General features: G+C 38.9%; 1 protein-coding gene across 5 annotated transcripts in view; it reads left to right on the top strand.

Moving 5' to 3' along the window:
• Positions 1-17,329, top strand: part of SCAPER (S-phase cyclin A associated protein in the ER) — a 527,655-nt gene that overhangs the window by 381,604 nt on the left and 128,722 nt on the right. For all 5 annotated transcript variants that reach the window (XM_040642943.1, XM_040642940.1, XM_040642941.1 and 2 more), the window contains one exon: positions 13,583-13,706. In XM_040642943.1, the coding sequence (XP_040498877.1) occupies positions 13,583-13,706 (124 nt within the window). The remainder of the gene's footprint in view (positions 1-13,582; positions 13,707-17,329) is intronic.

Genomic DNA, 17,329 nt, shown 5'->3' with positions numbered 1-17,329 from the left:
TCAGTTTGTTTCCCAGAGTCCACAGTCTCTCATGCTTCATTCCCCCTTCTGTTTACTGCCCCCCCTTTCTTCTTCCCTTTTTTCTCCTACCGATCTTCCTACTTCTTTTGTTCCATAAATGAGTGAAACCATATGATGATTGCCTTTCTCTGCTTGACTTATTTCACTTAGCATTAGCTCCTCCAGTGCCGTCCATGTTGCAGCAAATGTTGAGAAATCGTTCTTTTTGATGGCTGAGTAATATTCCATTGTATATATGGACCACAACTTCTTAATCCAGTCATCTGTTGAAGGGCATCTCGGCTTTTTAATACTATCGAAAGAAATTATTTTAGGGGCTCTGGTGACTCAGTCAGTTAAGCATCTTGACTCTTGGTTTCAGTTCAGGTCGTGATATCAGGGTCATGAGATCAAGCCCTGCATCAGGCAAATTCTATGCCATTTGCTAACCATCCTCTATGTTTTGTGAGGATCTGTCACATTTCCACACTTACCCACATCAGGTTGAAAATTCCAAGTTTCTCTTTGCAGCTGTATTGATGGGACTCCGGTACTTGCTGTGCCTACTTGGCACAGAATTTTGCTCTGCAGGAACATAGAGTCATTCACTCTCCCCTGTGTATATAACTACCTATCATTTATTAAATGCGTAATGCAAACCAAGGGAATTTGGTAAGTTATACTATGTATTGGGGCTCTGGTTTTAAAATGCCCATGGCAGTTGTTTTTAAATGTCTGCTGTCTTGACACAGGTGTAAGACAGTGGATTTTGGTGAACAGTATTTTCTGAAAAGTCTTAAGAACTGCAAACCGCATAAGGATATAAAGTAAACTATGTACTTCCTAAGTTATATTATCAAATCCTCTTAGGCTACAACCACCTGGGGCTTTTCTGTTTATTTCATAATGTATAAGTACTAATCTTAATGTCTGAGTTGTACTATACTTGTTTTCTACTACTTTCCTTTTTGTATATAAATATGTTACTTATTGCCAAAATACCCAGTTTTGTGATTAATTTTCTGTCCTCTGTTTCTCAGAGGCAACATTTTCAGTGAGAAGACTTACTGACATAAGATTCATTCATGTAGTCATGATCATTTGGGACACAAAGCCCTTATCTCAGCCCAGCCACAGTGTACTTTTGACAGAATGGACAGTAAGATTTTAATGTCTTCTCAGAAGATACTTTTAAAATCTGGGGCTTTCTGTTTGATGTTAGAAAAATGCTTCTAGTCATCTGAGTTTTAAATTACAGGGAAAGCTCGTTGAGCAGACCACCCAGGCTGGGTTCAAAGAAGTGATCTTTCTAAGACAGGTGCTTTTCAAATAGAGGTTGTCTTTCAAACAAGTTTTACTGAGTGGACAAGTTTTTCCTGACCCTGAGATTTTTGGTACCCCCCTTTTTTCTCAGCAGAAAGTAGTTTCTTTGTGGAAGTTTCCTGGGGGAGTTTTGTGAGCAAAAGATTATATAGATGCACATTCCACACTTTACCAGTAAGTGCATTTTCTTTAAAATACAGAGAGCATTAGGACAAAATCTTATACCTTGTGTTTTTTATGGGTATGTTTATTGATGCTTTATGATATCCTACAAACGATTATAGACAAGTTGTATTTATTGAATAAGACAGAAAAATAGAAATTAAAAATCAAGGGTATAAAAATTATAGATCAAAACAAAAAGGAAAAATAGGATACAATTATAAAGCTATAAGGTTCCATACGGCATTCTAAATGTAACAGTCTTATTTTCAAGTCTTTAGGGATCTACAATTTTATATTTTAATCCTATTATAAAGCTACAGTACACAAAACCATGTAATATTGCACAGTGCTTGACTAAATTATCAATTACAGTAGGAAACCAGGAAATATATCCTGTATTTAGTTATGATAAAGATACAATTTCAAGCCAGTAGAGAAAAGGTGAATTTCTCAATAACCTATTAAAGGATGGGGTTGGTAAATTTAGGCTTCTGGCTCCCACTACATGCCAAAATAAATTCCAAATGATTTGACAGTGAGTTATAAAGCCATAAAATTACTACACACGGTGATAATTCAAGAAAAAATAAATACAAAGGGCTGGATACAAATGTATCCAGCTATCCCATCTCATAGTGAGGAAGAACTTTTTAAACAATCAAAAGAAGGGAAGAAAAAAACCACAAAGAAAAAATTGTTGAAGTACATAAAATTGTTTCACTTCAGTACATAAAAAATACTGTAAAAATAACAAGAAAAATGAAAGGCAGTGGATAAACTGGAAAAAAATACTAATATGTGTTAACTCTTTACTATATTAATGAGAGAACCCTTCTAAATCATTAAGAAAAAGATAAAAACCTCCAATAAAAAATTTTTAGAGGACAAGAATAATTGACAAAAAGATGAGTATGGATGGCAACTTCATTTTGAAAGAAAATCCAATGAATTCCTTCCCTATATCTTTTCCCACACTCAATTTTATATCATGGATTTAAGTGTGAAATCTAAGGAAGTACCAAAAGTAAGTTGAAGAGAATATTTTTAAAATCTTGAAGTGGAAAGTCCTTCTAAGTCTGACACAAAACTCAGATGCACTAAAGGAAAGTCTGACAGATTTTATCCAATAAAAATGAAAATATTCTTTATGATAAAATTAAGTTTAGATAACAAATTGGAATATTTATTTTCAAGATACAGTGATCAAAGGTTAACATCTTTATTATTGACAAAGATACTTATAAATCAGTAAGAAAAAGACAAATCCCCCCGATAGAAAAATGGGTAGAAGGTACACAATGATAATTCAAGAAATTATAAATATACATGGCCAATATAAGCACATGTAAAGGTCTTTAATCACACTAGTAATAAAAGAAATGCAATCTTCAAAAATACTATTTTTAGCTGTCAAATTGGTAAAGATTTTTTTAATGAGATTATCCAGTTTTGGGAAAAGCATGGAGAAACTTTTTCTGGGAGTATAAATCAGTTTAAAATATTTTTTTTTCCCGCAGAGCAATTTGAATTTGGCAGTTGTCTATCAGAAATCTTAAAAATGTTCATATCCTTTTACCCAAATTGTCATTACTGGAAATTTATCCCAAGGAACCAGAATGATATTTTTGGTACAGCTGTTACGAGCACAAAATATGCCATTGAGCACATCCTATGTTTGCTGAGTTCCCATGTATATAAGGTAGCCCTCCCACTGTAGAACCTGAGAATTGCTTCCCAGTTTTCATTGTGTCTAGGCTATAGGCATGAGACCTAAGCTTCACAACCCGGTACACCTATTTCAGGCTTCTACTCTGAAGCTGATAAAGAAGTAAGGAGATCCCAGAGTCTGTTCTTTTGACAATTGGAGAAAGATGCATCTGGCGTCCAAAGTCACAGTGTAAGTTCAAGCTGTGGCATATGGTGCCTGCTGGTTTTATCATCAGATCTATTTAGTAATGTGTGATTTGGGTATTGGTCCTGGCTGTGTAACTTCTGTGCCTGTGTTTTCTAAATCTTAAAATATACACAATAGCCTATCAATTAATTTCCTTTCTGTTTAAGTCAACCAGAGCTTTCTCCCTGTGGCTTGTAACTAAAAGACTATTAAATCAGCACTATTTATAACATTGAAAGTTGAACACAAAAATGGTAAGGGATTGATTGGGGGAAAAATGTTATATCCTTAGCATAACACTTTTCATCCTTTTAAAATCATGCAGTATTTGTCAGTGTAAGTATTGTAATCAGAAAAGGAATTTAAAATATTAGATGCTTACAAAATTGTTGGAAGCTATTATAGACCTCTGGGTTGACTCCAGAACAATACCAAATGTATACCAAACATATCCACTGGGGGCTCTGCTCCCTCTGAGGCCAACACAAGTTGGGAAGGAAATAACTTAATGCTATACGCAGTTGTCTCTCACACCCAGGAAACCACAGAACGGGCACAGATCAGAGATTAGGAAATCAAATAAAGTAGCGCAATCCCACTGCTGCTTGACCCCCAGAAGCTGGAAAATGAAACCTAGAATGCTGCTGCAGGAAAGCCTCATATTTCCAAATCTTGTTTAATACCAACCAGAGCCAAGAGCCACAGGAAGATGGCCTTGACTCAGTTCAACCTCCAAATTTTGTATAATATGTGTACAGGGGGAAAAAAAACTCTTCAGTGTGAATAGATTATGCCTGGAAGGATATGAAGCTAGTAACCACGGTGATTTCTAAGGTGGGAAACTAGGTGGCTGAGGGACATAAGAAAGTGGGAGATAATTTTCACCATATACGTTTTTTGTGTGTGTTGTACTATGGTTGTCATACCTAATCAAAAAGTTACAAAGGTACATTGGAATTACATCAAAGCTCAGTAGTTTTTACTACATTTAGTGGGAACACACCCTCAGGTCTCTGAAGAAGCCTTCAAGGCTTTTTGAGAGGAGGGAACAGAGCAGGGCCTGGGTTCCCCACTTCTGCTTCAGTCAGAGCAATTCTGGTTTTCTCAGTTCTGTGGTTTAACCATCTAAGATTTTGTAGGATTTTTTTTTAGTTTATTTTTAGTTAAGTAATCTCTACACCCAATGTGGGGCTCGAATTCATGACCCTAAGATCAAGAGTCTCATGCACCTCTGACTGAGCCAGCCAGGCACCTCAAGATTTTGTAAGCTTTTCTTTTTAATGTTTTTTTATTATATTATGTTAGTCACCATACAGTACATCCCTGGGCTCTGATGTAAAGTTTGATGATTCATTAGTTGCATATAACACCCAGTGCACCATGCAATACGTGCCATCCTTAGTACCCATCACCTGTCTATCCCATTCCCCGACCCCCTCCCCTCTGAAGCCCTCAGTTTGTTTCTCAGAGTCCATAGTCTCTCATGCTTCATTCCCCTTTCTGATTACCCCCCTTTCTTTATCTCTTTCTTCCCCTACCGATCTTCCTAGTTCTTATGGTCCATAGATGAGAGAAATCATATGATAATTGTCTTTCTCTGCTTGACTTATTTCACTTAGCATTATCTCCTCCAGTGCCATCCATGTTGCAGCACATGTTGAGACCTCGTTCTTTCTGATAGCTGAGTAATATTCCATTGTATATATGGACCACAACTTCTTAATCCAGTCATCTGTTGAAGGGCATCTCGGTTCCTTCCACGATTTAGCTATTGTGGACAATGCTGCTATGAACATTGGGGTGCATATGGCCCTTCTCTTCACTACGTCTGTATCTTTGGGGTAAATACCCAGTAGTGCAATGGCTGGATCATAGGGTAGCTCAATTTTTAACTTTTTAAGGGACCTCCACACTGTTTTCCAGAGTGGCTGTACCAACTTGCATTCCCACCAACAATGTAGGAGGGATCCCCTTTCTCCACATCCTCTCCAGCAATTGTTGTTTCTTGCCTTGTCTATTTTTGCCATTCTAACTGGCGTAAGGTGGTATCTCAGTGTGGTTTTGATTTGAATTTCCTTGATGGCTAATGATTTTGAACATTTTTTCATGTGTCTGTTAGCCATTTGTATGTCTTCATTGGAAAAGTGTCTGTTCATATCTTCTGCCCATTTTTTGATTTGTTTATTTGTTTCTCGTGTATTGAGTTTGAGAAGTTCTTTGTAGATCTTGGATACCAGTCCTTTATCTGTAGTGTCATTTGCAAATATCTTCTCCCATTCCGTGGGCTGCCTCTTAGTTTTTCTGACTGTTTCCTTGGATGTGCAGAAACTTTTAATCTTGATGAAGTCCCATAAATTCATTTTATCTTTTGTTTCTCTTGCCTTTGGGGATGTGTCATGAAAAAGGTTGCTTTGGCCGATGTCGTAGAGGTTGCTGCCTATGTTCTCCTCTAGAATTTTGATGGATTCCTGTCTCACATCGAGGTCTTTCATCCATTTGGAGTTTATTTTTGTGTATGGTGTGAGAGAGTGGTCAAGTTTCATTCTTTTGCATGTAGCTGTCCAATTTTCCCAGCACCATTTATTGAAGAGACTGTCTTTTTCCCACCGGATGTTTTTTCCTGCTTTATCAAATATTAGTTGCCCAAAGAGCCGAGGGTCCATTTCTGGGCTCTCTATTCTGTTCCATTGGTCTATGTGTCTGTTTTTGTGCCAGTACCATGCTGTCTTTGTGATCACAGCTTTGTAGTACAGCTCGAAATCCGGCATTGTGATGCCCCCAGCTTTGTTTTTCCTTTTCAACAGTTCCTTGGAGATTCGGGGCCTTTTCTGTTTCCATACAAATTTAAGGACTGTTTGTTCCAGTTCTTTGAAAAATGTCCTTGGTATTTTGATCGGGATAGCATTGAAAGTGTAGATTGCTCTGGGTAGCATGGACATTTTAACTATGTTAATTCTTCCGATCCATGAGCATGGAATATCTTTCCATCTTTTTATGTCTTCCTCAATGTCTTTCAAGAGTGATTTATAGTTTCTAGAATATAGGTCCTTTACGTCTCTGGTTAAGTTAATTCCAAGGTAACGTATGGTTTTTGGTGCTATTGTAAATGGGATGGATTCCCTAATTTCTCTTTCTTCGGTCTCGTTATTCGTGTATAGAAATGCAACTGATTTCTGAGCATTGATTTTGTATCCCGCCACGTTACTGAATTGCTCTATAACTTCTAATAGTTTGGGAGTGGCTTCTTTTGGGTTTTCCATATAGAGTATCATGTCATCTGCAAAGAGAGACATTTTGACTTCTTCTTTGCCAATTTGAATACCTTTGATCCCTTTTTGTCGTCTGATTGCTGTTGCAAGGACTTCTAGTACTATGTTGAATAATAGTGGCGAGAGTGGGCATCCTTGTCGAGTTCCTGATCTTAAGGGAAAGGCTTCCAGCTTTTCCCCATTGAGAATAATATTTGCAGTAGGCTTTTCATAGATGGCTTTTATGAGATTGAGAAATGTACCTTCTATTCCTACACTCTGAAGGGTTTTAATCAGGAAAGGATGCTGTATTTTGTCAAATGCTTTTTCGGCATCGATTGAGAGGATCATATGGTTCCTGAGTCTTTTCTTGTTGATATGATGTATCACGCTGATTGATTTGCGAATATTGAACCACGCTTGCATCCCAGGTATGAATCCCACTTGATCGTGATGGATAATCCTTTTAATGTACTGTTGGATTCTATTAGCAAGTATCTTGTTGAGGATTTTGGCGTCCATATTCATTAGGGAAATCGGTCTGTAATTCTCCTTTTTGATGGGGTCTTTGCCTGGTTTGGGGATCAAGGTAATATTGGCCTCATAGAATGAGTTTGGTAGCTTTCCTTCTGTTTCTATTTTTTGAAATAGCTTTAGGAGAATAGGTATTATTTCTTCTTTGAATGTTTGGTAGAATTCCCCAGGAAAACCGTCCGGGCCTGGAGTTTTGTTATTTGGAAGGTTGTTTATCACTGACTCAATTTCTTCATAATTAATTGGCCTGTTTAAGGAATCAATTTCTTCCGGTTTCAATCTTGGTAGTTTATAGGTTTCCAGGAAGGATTCCATCTCTTCCAGATTGCTTAGTTTATTGGCATATAGCTGTTGATAAAAATTTCTAATAATCCTTCCAATTTCAATGGTGTTCGTCGTGACCTCTCCTTTTTCATTCATAATTTTAATAATCTGGGTCCTTTCTCTTTTCTTTTGGATAAGTCTTGCCAGTGGTCTGTCAATTTTATTGATTCTCTCAAAGAACCAGCTTCTAGTCCTGTTGATCTGCTCTACTGTACTTCTGGTTTCTGCTTGATTGATTTCAGCTCTAATTTTGGTCAACTGCTTCCTCGTGCGTGGATTAGGCCTGTCCCTCTGTTGCTGTTCCAGCTTCTTGAGGTGAGAATATAAAAACTGCATTTTAGATTTTTCTATTCTTTTGAGTGAGGCTTGGATGGCTATGTATTTCCCCCTTAGGACTGCCTTTGCAGTATCCCATAGGTTTTGGACTGTTGTATTTTCATTCTCATTGGTCTCCATAAATTGTTTAATTTGATTTTTGATTTCCTGGTTTATCGAGTCATTCCTGAGCAGGATGGTTCTTAGTCTGCAAGTGTTTGAGTTTCTTCCAAATTTTTCCTTGTGGTTGAGTTCCAATTTCAGAGCGTTGTGGTCTGAGAATATGCAGGGGATAATTTCAATCTTTTGGTATCGGTTGAGACCTGTTTTGTGTCCCAGAACATGGTCTATTCTTGAGAATGTTCCATGGGCATTAGAATAGAATGAGTATTCTTTGGTTCTGGTGTGTAGTGTTCTATATATATCTATGAGGTCCAACTCGTCGAGTATGGCATTCAAAGCTCTTGTTTCTATGTTGGTTTTCTGCTCCAGTGCTCTGTCTATTGCTGATAGTGGAGTGTTGAGGTCCCCTACTATTAATGTATTTTTATCTATATGTCTCTTTATTCTGGTTAAGAGTTGGCTTGTGTATCTTGCTGCTCCCCTGGTGGGGGCATAGATATTTATGTCATATCCATTTGTTGGATAAATCCTTTAAGAATAATATAGTGCCCTTCTGTGTCTCTAACTATAGTCTTTAGTTTAAAATCCAATCTGTCTGATATGAGAATTGCTACCCCAGCTTTTTTTTAAGGTCCATTGGCATGAACGATGGCATTCCATCCCTTTACTTTCAGTCTGAATGTATCTTTAGGTTCAAAATGAGTCTCTTATAGGCAGCAAATGGATGGGTCATGTCTTTTTATCCAATCTGCAACCCTCTGGCGTTTTATGGGAGCATTTAGACCATTTACATTGAGACTGATTATTGAGAGATATGATTTTAATGATGCCATGTTGCCAGTAAAGTCTTTGTTTCTATAGATTGTGACTTTCTGTTCTGTATCACTCTTGGGGCCTTTTTACTTTTATAGAACCCCCCTTAATATCTCCTGTAGGGCTGGTTTCGTGGTTACGAAATTGGTCAATGACTGGCGATTCTGGAAGGTCTTCATCTCTCAATCAGTTCTGAATGACAGCCTTGCTGGATAGAGGATCCTTGGCTGCATGTTTTTCTCTGAAAGAGCTTTAAAAATGCCTCCCCAACCCTTTTTCTTTGCAGGTCTGTGTAGACAGGTCTGACGTAATACTGATACCTTTGCCTTGGTACGTGAGAAATTTCTTTGCCCTGGCCGCTTTCAATATTGTATCCTTGGATCTAATATTTGCAAAATGCACTATGACGTGACATGGTGTAGGTTTGTCGTGGTTGAGCTTGGGAGGGGTCCTCTCTGCCTCTTGGACACGAATGCTTGTTTCCTTTGCTAGATTAGGGAAGTTTTCAGCTACAATTTGTTCAAATATCTCTTCTAGACCTCTGTTTTTCTCCACCCCCTCAGGGTGCCAATGATTCTGACATTGGAACGTTTCATTGACTCAGTAATCTCCCGTAACCTACATTCCTGTGGTGATTTTTTTTGAGCCCAGATTCTATTTTAGCTTTGTCTTCTACTAACCCATCCTCCAATTCGCTGATATGTTCTTCTGCCTCATTCACCCTGGCCATCAGAGCCTCTAGTTTTGACTGCTTTTGGCTCATGGAATTTTTAATTTCTGCCAGATTCACTCTCATTTCCGCCCTTAGAGACTCTATGTTCTCATTAACATTTTCGTTAATTCTTTTTTCAAGTCTGCACATCATCTTGACCATTGTTACTCTGAATTCCATTTCTGATAATTTGGTTATATCCATATCCATTAGTTCTGTGGCAGAGGTCACAGACTCATTGTCTTTTCTTTGCTGGGGGGGATTTCTCCTCGTCATTCTGATGAGGAGAGGTTGCGGGGTTGTCCAGAGCCCAAATTATTGGGGATCCAGGGAGTGCGCACTTGTTTTATAGGGATCTTAGGGATGTGGGCTTCTTGATTTTTCAGCCTGCCTTCTGGGGGAGGGGCCTGCCGCTCCGATACGGAGGCAACCCTGTTTATAGCCGAATCTCAGCCTCTGCCTCAGAACACAGGGATCGCGGACCGTTCTCCACTGATGTTCTGGCCACTTTAACTCTGTTACTGTTGGTGCTGCTCAACCCTGCAGCGTCCCGGGATGTGCGCCCCACACCCGGCATCCCAGCCCTCAGTTCCAGGGCTGGCACAGCTCTGTCCTTTGTGTTTCTAAGACCGCCAGCCGCCCCCACATGCTCCCGGAGCTCCCGGTCTCAGTCTGGTTCCATTGAGCACACCAGAGCTCCGTTTCAGTCTGGTGGCGTGCTCTCATGGTCCCAGTCTGTTTTCTAGCGGGTGCCGGTCCACGAGTCCGCCCGCTCCCCTGAGCAGGTGGCTACTGCTTCCCGGCGCCCAAACGGGGCGGCTCCCTCCCCCTTCCTTTTATCTTCTGAGATCTGTGCGTGGTTTCATGGCTCCCTGCTTCGTACCTCAATATTATCGCTGGAGATGTTCATTTGTAGAGATCCAGATGTATCTTCCTGCATCTCATGCTGATTCCATGGATGTTCAGGCTGATCTGGTACCTGTCCAACTCAACTCAGGGGAATGGCTGATAAAGGGGCCCCTACTTCTCCGCCATCTTAACTCCTCCCCCCAAGATTTTGTAAGCTTTTAATCTTCTGAGTAAGAAAGCCTTCTGCTGCTTAAAAAAAAAAAAACTGAAGACTATTATTACAGAATATTGGATGTCATGGAGAATATTCATGAGTTCAAGCCCCATGTTGAGTGTGGAACCTATTTTTTTAAAAATAAAATTAATAAAAAAATTTTATCATGAATACAAGTTATTTTTAATTAAAAAGAAAAGCACTATTTTGCAACATCTAGATATATTATCTGATAAATGAAATGGTGCTGATTTGCATTTATGAAGTACTTGCTAAGTAGAGCCTGTAAATAATGTATCATAAATGAGCCAAGGTTTTTCTGTACAGTCCTCAGGGATTGAGTGAAGCTAGACAAAGTTTAGCCTCCTCCTGGTGCCCTGCAGCCTAGAGTCCTTTCATCATTCATGCCAGTGTACCATGAAGACATTTAGGAAACAATGTGTTTCATGATCCTGGATATAATAGCTTTTATAGTATGCTTTAATTTGATTTAATTTATTAACATTTCATTTGTGCTTTATTCATAACAAAAATAATAAGATTAGTAACCCAAATAAAGCCTAGCACTTCTTTTTAACCATGTGCCAGGCACTTTCCTGAGTACTTTACATGTATTGTCTCATTTAATCTTCATGATGCCTATGTGAAGTCTGTGTATTTTTATCCTAGTTTTATAGGTGAGAAACTGGATAATAAGATGTTAATTTACTAATTTATTAATACTAAGATGTTAATTTACTAATACTAAGATGTAGCTTCCTAAAATCTCAAATGGCAGAACTGGGATTCTAACCTAGATGTATCTTATTCTAGTGTCGCTGCTCTTAACCATTATACTCTTATGCCCAGGGTTTAGGAACCTATCAATTATATGAAGCAAGGTCCAACTAATCGGACAAACAGAAAATCACAAGTACAACAGGGGCTCTCTCACTGTCTCTCTGCTACATGAGGACAGAGAGCTTGGCTGTTTTGTTCACCTAGCCATGCATGAAAAATCATAGGCACTTAGATATTTGTTGGATGAATTTGTTAGATGAACCACATAGTGGTTCTTCAGCCTGTAGTTCTTAACTTTGTTTTGAAACATGCAGATGTCTGGAACTCACCCAATTGGCATCTCCAGGGGAGGAACTCAGGCAAGTATGTATTTTTAAAGATCTATAGGGGATTCCAATGCTCAAACTGTAGAGCCTCTTTTCTAGAGCAGTGGGTCTCTGACTTGAAGGTGCATCTGAATTACCCACAGAATTTGTTAAAGCACACATTGCTGGACTCTACCTGCAGAGTTTCTATTTAGCGGGTCTGGGATGGTGCCTGAGAATTCGCATTTCTAAGAAATTCCCAGGTGATATTGATGCTTCTGGTCCTGTAGGATCATTGTCCTACAGGATTGGTTCTAATAGACTACATCAAAACATTTGTACATAGGACTTAAGCAGGAAATTTATTTAGACAGGCCAGAATCCACATCGATCACTCAGGCAAAGACTATTTAAACATAGTCTTCAGAGTACCCAGAAGAGTGCCCATTGAATTTGTGGCTCCAAAAGTTTCTTTGAATGATGGCATATAAATTTGTTTTATCCCCTAAGAGGAAAACATTTCTTTGATAAGTTTGACCTTACACTGTTGTACTCTTCTAGGTTTTCCTGTGTTAAGGCACTCTGAATCCATGTCCATGCAGTTTCCAAGCAAGCCGGGTACTCTGTCCCAGAACTCTGCAGTTCTTATCACAGAGGGAAAGCCTCTAGTTTCTCCTCTCCCTTCTTCCTTCATCTGCCTTTATCTGAGGCCAAGAGATCTGGAAAGAGGTGTTTTGACAGACCTTTGTTTCATGTATTATTCAAAGTTCTAGGTCCCAGAGTTCCTGGGTGATAGGTACCTAATCTTAGGTTATTAAGACAATGGATATAGAGGATATGGTGGGTGTGTGTGTGGGTGACACAGGATTATACAACCATCAAAAAGAATGAAATCTTGCCATTTGCAACAACATGGATGGAGCTAGAGTATATTATGCTAAGTGAAATGAGTCAGAGAAAGACAAATACCATATAATCTCATTCATATGTGGAATTTAAGAAAGAAAACATATGAACATATGGGTGGGGGGAAGGAGAGAGGGAAACAAACCATAAGAGACTCTTAACGATAGAGAACAAACTGAGGATTGATGGATGGAGGTGGGGGGGGATGAGCTCGATGGGTAATGGGTGTTAAAGAGGGCACTTGCTGTGGGGCGCCTGGGTGGCTCAGTCTGTTGAGCACCTGACTCTTGATTTCAGGTAGGGTCATGATCCTAGGGTCATGGGATCGGTCCGCACGTCAGGCTCCTCCCTCAGCTGGGAGTCTGCTGGAAATTCTCTCTCCTCCTCTCCTCTGTCCCTCTTCCCACCTCATGTGCATGCTCTCTCTCTCTCTCGCTCTCTCTCAAATAAATATTAAAAAAAAAATAGTTGGTGTGCCTGGGTGGCTCAGTTGGTTAAGCATCTGCCTTCAGCTCAGGTCATGATCTCAGAGTCCTAGGATCGACCCTCAAGTCGGGCTTCTGCTCAGTGGGGAGCCTGCTTCTCCCTCGCCTCACTGCTCGTGCTCTCTCTCACTATCTCTGTCACTATCTCTGTCTCTCTCAAATAGATGAATAAAAGCTATTGAAAAATTTTTTTAAGAAGAGGGCACTTGTGATGAGCACTGGGTGTTGTATATAAGTAATGAGTCGCTGAATTCTGCAGAAACCAATATTGCACTATATCTTAACTAAGCAAATTTAAATTATAAAAGACATTATCAGATAGACTATTAAATACATTTCCATTATCTGCTATGTAACTAAGAAATTAGTAAGAGACAAGTATTAGATACTAACAAACACCCGATTTTGGATAAAAAATTACAAGCTTTTATATCTAGCTGTTGGGCCTTGTACCTAATATTAGGCTTTTTTTGCTTTCAGAGTGATTTCCATCCTGTGCCTGTTGCTTTTGCACCATTCATTTCATGTATTTTAAATTGTATAGAGAAGAGCTACTCAAGTTTTACAAATGGTGTTTCTCTCCTTCTATTAGGTCTCTCTGCAATGCAATCAACGTTTACAACCTCACCTGCAGTAACTGTTCAGAAAATTGCACCGATGTTCTGTTTAGTAACAAGATTACCTTCTTAATGGACCTCCTGATACACCAGTTGACGGTATGTAATATTACTGCTTTGAGTTAGAAGCAGTTAAGGTTTGGAAAATATTCCCTGTGGAGAAAACTAAAAGAATTCAGCTTATTTACCCTCCAGATGAAGAAAAGTGAAGATGATGGGGAGAGTAAATTAGGGACTGGCAAAGAAACCTTTTAATTTGAAAATCTCATATTGGATTCTCCTAAGTTCCAATATTTAACAGATAATATACTTGTAACACTTGCCAAGTTCATAGATTTACATGGTTGGACTGGGGCTTTGGAGTCAGTTGGACTCCACGCCAAATCTGAGCCCACAGAAATGAGTGCTGTAGAAGGGAAGAAAGCTTGGGAAAGCCTCAAAACCTCTCTTGCCAACTCCATTAAAAGGGTAGTTTATAAAGGACTTTTTGATGGCCCTTGATTTCTATTTTTTTGAAGCAAGAAACTCCTATGTCAAAAAGGGGCAAACCTGTTATACTTTTGAAATGGGAACAAGCAGCCAATTGTAGCCTGAAATTTTACTTCAGTTCACAGATGTTGAAAGAGGTGAGCTCAGTATAATATCCAGTGGTTCAGGTCTGTCAACCACAGCCTCCAGAACACAATCCTAGGGCCAGAAGTTTCCTGGTGAAGTTTCTGAGCCCCTGAGGTATTGGCACAAAATCTCTCTCAAGCTGCACGTTTACAACAGAGGAGATTTATTTTTCAGAACCGATTTACTTTTACTCAGCGCATAGTTCTAATACCTGTTTCTAAACAACATGCCTTTTACTCTCTTTCCTCCTCTATCTGGTTAATTTCTGTACATTCTGCAGACCTTAACTGAAACATAATGGCATCTTTGTCATGAAACCTTCCCTAACCTGACTCTCCCCAAGTCCAGGTTGGGAATTTTTTGTGTGTGCTCCTAGGCATCAAGTCATTCATAGAATTGATCACATTGAATTAACTGTTTACTCGTCTGTTTCCCCGTTAGCCATAAAATCAACAGGGATAGGAAGTAACTTACCACCCTCTCCAGGATCCTAACACAGTGCCTGACACTTAGCAGATTTAGTGTATCATTGATGAATATAAAAGAGAAGTGGATCCCCACATGTCTCAAGCTGAGAATCAGAAAGGGAATGAGGAGGCCTTTCCAGGCAGGCATACTGATGATGGGAGGGGTCAACAGTGAGAGAAAACAAATACACAGACCTAGAACTGTTGACACAGTACAGCAGTGGCTATTTATCATGACACTGAGTCATCCTTGAGGGCTAAATTGTATTTGGTTTTATCTATAAAATATGGGTAAGACATTTTTGCACAAAATTCTACTCAAAATAGTTGAAAGGCAGGGACAAGGAGAAAAGACTTAGCATTTGTTATATGGCCTTATATTCCAGATGTTTTAATATATATTGCCTCATTTAATTTTTTTAAACATAAAGTCAGTATTATTATCCCATTTTACCAACAAGGAAATGAGTCCCAGAGAAGTTGGCTTGCCCAAGACTACAGAGGTAGAAAGTCACAGAGCTGAGAGTCAAACCTAGGTCTCTCAAACCCAAATTGAGAGACATTCCACACAATAACTGCTACTTTACAAAAGTGTCAAGTAATGAAAGACAAAGAGTGGAGAACTGTCACAGGTTGGAGGAGGTACTGACAAGTAAATGAAATGTGAGATCCTACATAAGGAAAAGAACATTAGTGGAAAAACTGGGAAATTCATATAAGTCTACAGAATAGTGAATTTTATTGACTCAATGTTAATTTCCTGCTTTCAATAATTATAGTATGGTTTTGTAATTTATTAACAGTAGGGGGTACTGGGTGAAGAGAACTCTATGATTTTTGAAACATATCTCTTAGTTTAAATTATTTTAAAATAAGATGTGAAAAATTAAAAAAAAAAACACTGTGTTCCATGCTGCATCATCTGGAAGAATATATTCTATGAAACTTATTCTATATTGGTAATGGAAGAAGAGACATTAATATACTTTGAACAGGACAGGTAACAAAAAAGATGGCCTTTGAAATGTGAAGGGATGAGTAAGAAGATTTATAGACAGGATCTTCTATCCTAGCTTTTCAGTCTTTTCTGTTCAAAACTTATTGAGAGATATCATATGAGGTAGTTTATTACTCATTCACTTAATAATTAAGTGCTTACTGGGGTGCCTGGGTGGCTCAGTCAGTTAGGCATCTGCCTTCAGCTCAGGGCATAATCTTGGAGTCCCAGGATCAAGCCCTGAATCAGGCTCCCTGCTCAGCAGGGAGTCTGCTTCTCCCTCTGCCCTTCCTCCCTGCTCATGCGAGTGCTCTCTCTCTAGCTCTCGCTCTCTCGCTTTCTCAAATAAATAAATAAAATCTTTTTAAAAATACTGTTAAAAAATAATTAAGTGCTTATTACTATTTCCACTTCCAGAGAAGCATGGGATATAATCCCCACCATCTGGGAAATCCCATTGTAGGAGTGGGAACAGATAGTAAACAGTGTGATGGCGGCCTATACAGACTACAGTGGGAGCACAGAGGAAGGCATTTTATAGCTTGAGACATCACAACGGAGGGACATTTGAGCTAGACCTTAGCTCTTCACAATAGCTATCATTTACTAAGTGCCTACCATGTGCCAGAAGCTTGTAAGTAGCTCGATCCTCTCCCTCTACTTTGAAAGCCCGAGTTTCCTTTAAGTAATATTTCCTTGCTTGTGACCTCATGGTTTCTTAATACTCAGAATAGCTTTTAATCTCCCAACAAATAGATTTCAGCACATTCTGTGTGGTGTTTGGGGTTTTTTTTTTTTTTTTGTTTTTTTTTTTGGTTTTTTTTTTTTGCTCAGTTCAGAAGTGAAATCCTGGGACATTTGTTTGCCAAACACATTTTATTCCTCCTTTCCTTATACGTGGCACTTCCTGGTTTTTACAGTTCCTTTTAGGCTGCTTATTCTCTAGCTGTCAATTCTAATACTGTTGTGGCTGACTTTGTGACACTTGGGAGAAGAGATTGTGTTTCCTAATTTGGGCAGACAGAGGGTAGAGATGGCTAGGGATGGTGACTTTTATGTATCTTGAAATCACTTGAATACATTTCCATTTTTCTTGATAACTGGTTTGATATCCATGTAACTGAAATATGGACCACTAATTTGCAGTACTCTGTAAGTAATGGATAGAAAATAGTCATCAACACAGTTTCCAGAAGGATGAGAAGGAAGCATCAAAGAAGCTAACTAATTGAGATCTGGTGGGATTTATAAGATACCTAATAATGAGGCACTTCAACTTCTCTGGTTCTTTAGCAAACTGAGATGGTTTAGAAGAATTTTTTTTCTGGTCTAGCTGCTTAGACTTTCTTTTAGCACTCTTCTGTTTCATATCAATTACGTGCAAAGCACTGTACAGATGCCAGAGTTACAGAGGTAAATTGGACACAGTTCCTTTGCTCTAGAAGCCCACAGTTAAGAAAAGAAGAACTTGCACACATAAATACTGAGAAAAGCTGTGAGAAGTTCTGTCACATCGTGAGAGCTACAGAACCTAAGCAACCTAGAAGACTACCTGGCACGTAAGAGGTGCTCCTTAAATATTTAATGAATGAATTCTAACTTGGGGCATTAGAGAGGTTTGGGGAAGAAATTGGATTTCAATA

The sequence above is a fragment of the Ursus maritimus genome, unplaced genomic scaffold (genome assembly GCF_017311325.1).
Source record: "Ursus maritimus isolate PB19 unplaced genomic scaffold, ASM1731132v1 scaffold_27, whole genome shotgun sequence".
NCBI lineage: Eukaryota > Metazoa > Chordata > Mammalia > Carnivora > Ursidae > Ursus > Ursus maritimus.
The sequence above is the reverse complement of the archived record's forward strand: the minus strand, read 5'-3'. Positions and strand labels throughout refer to the sequence as shown.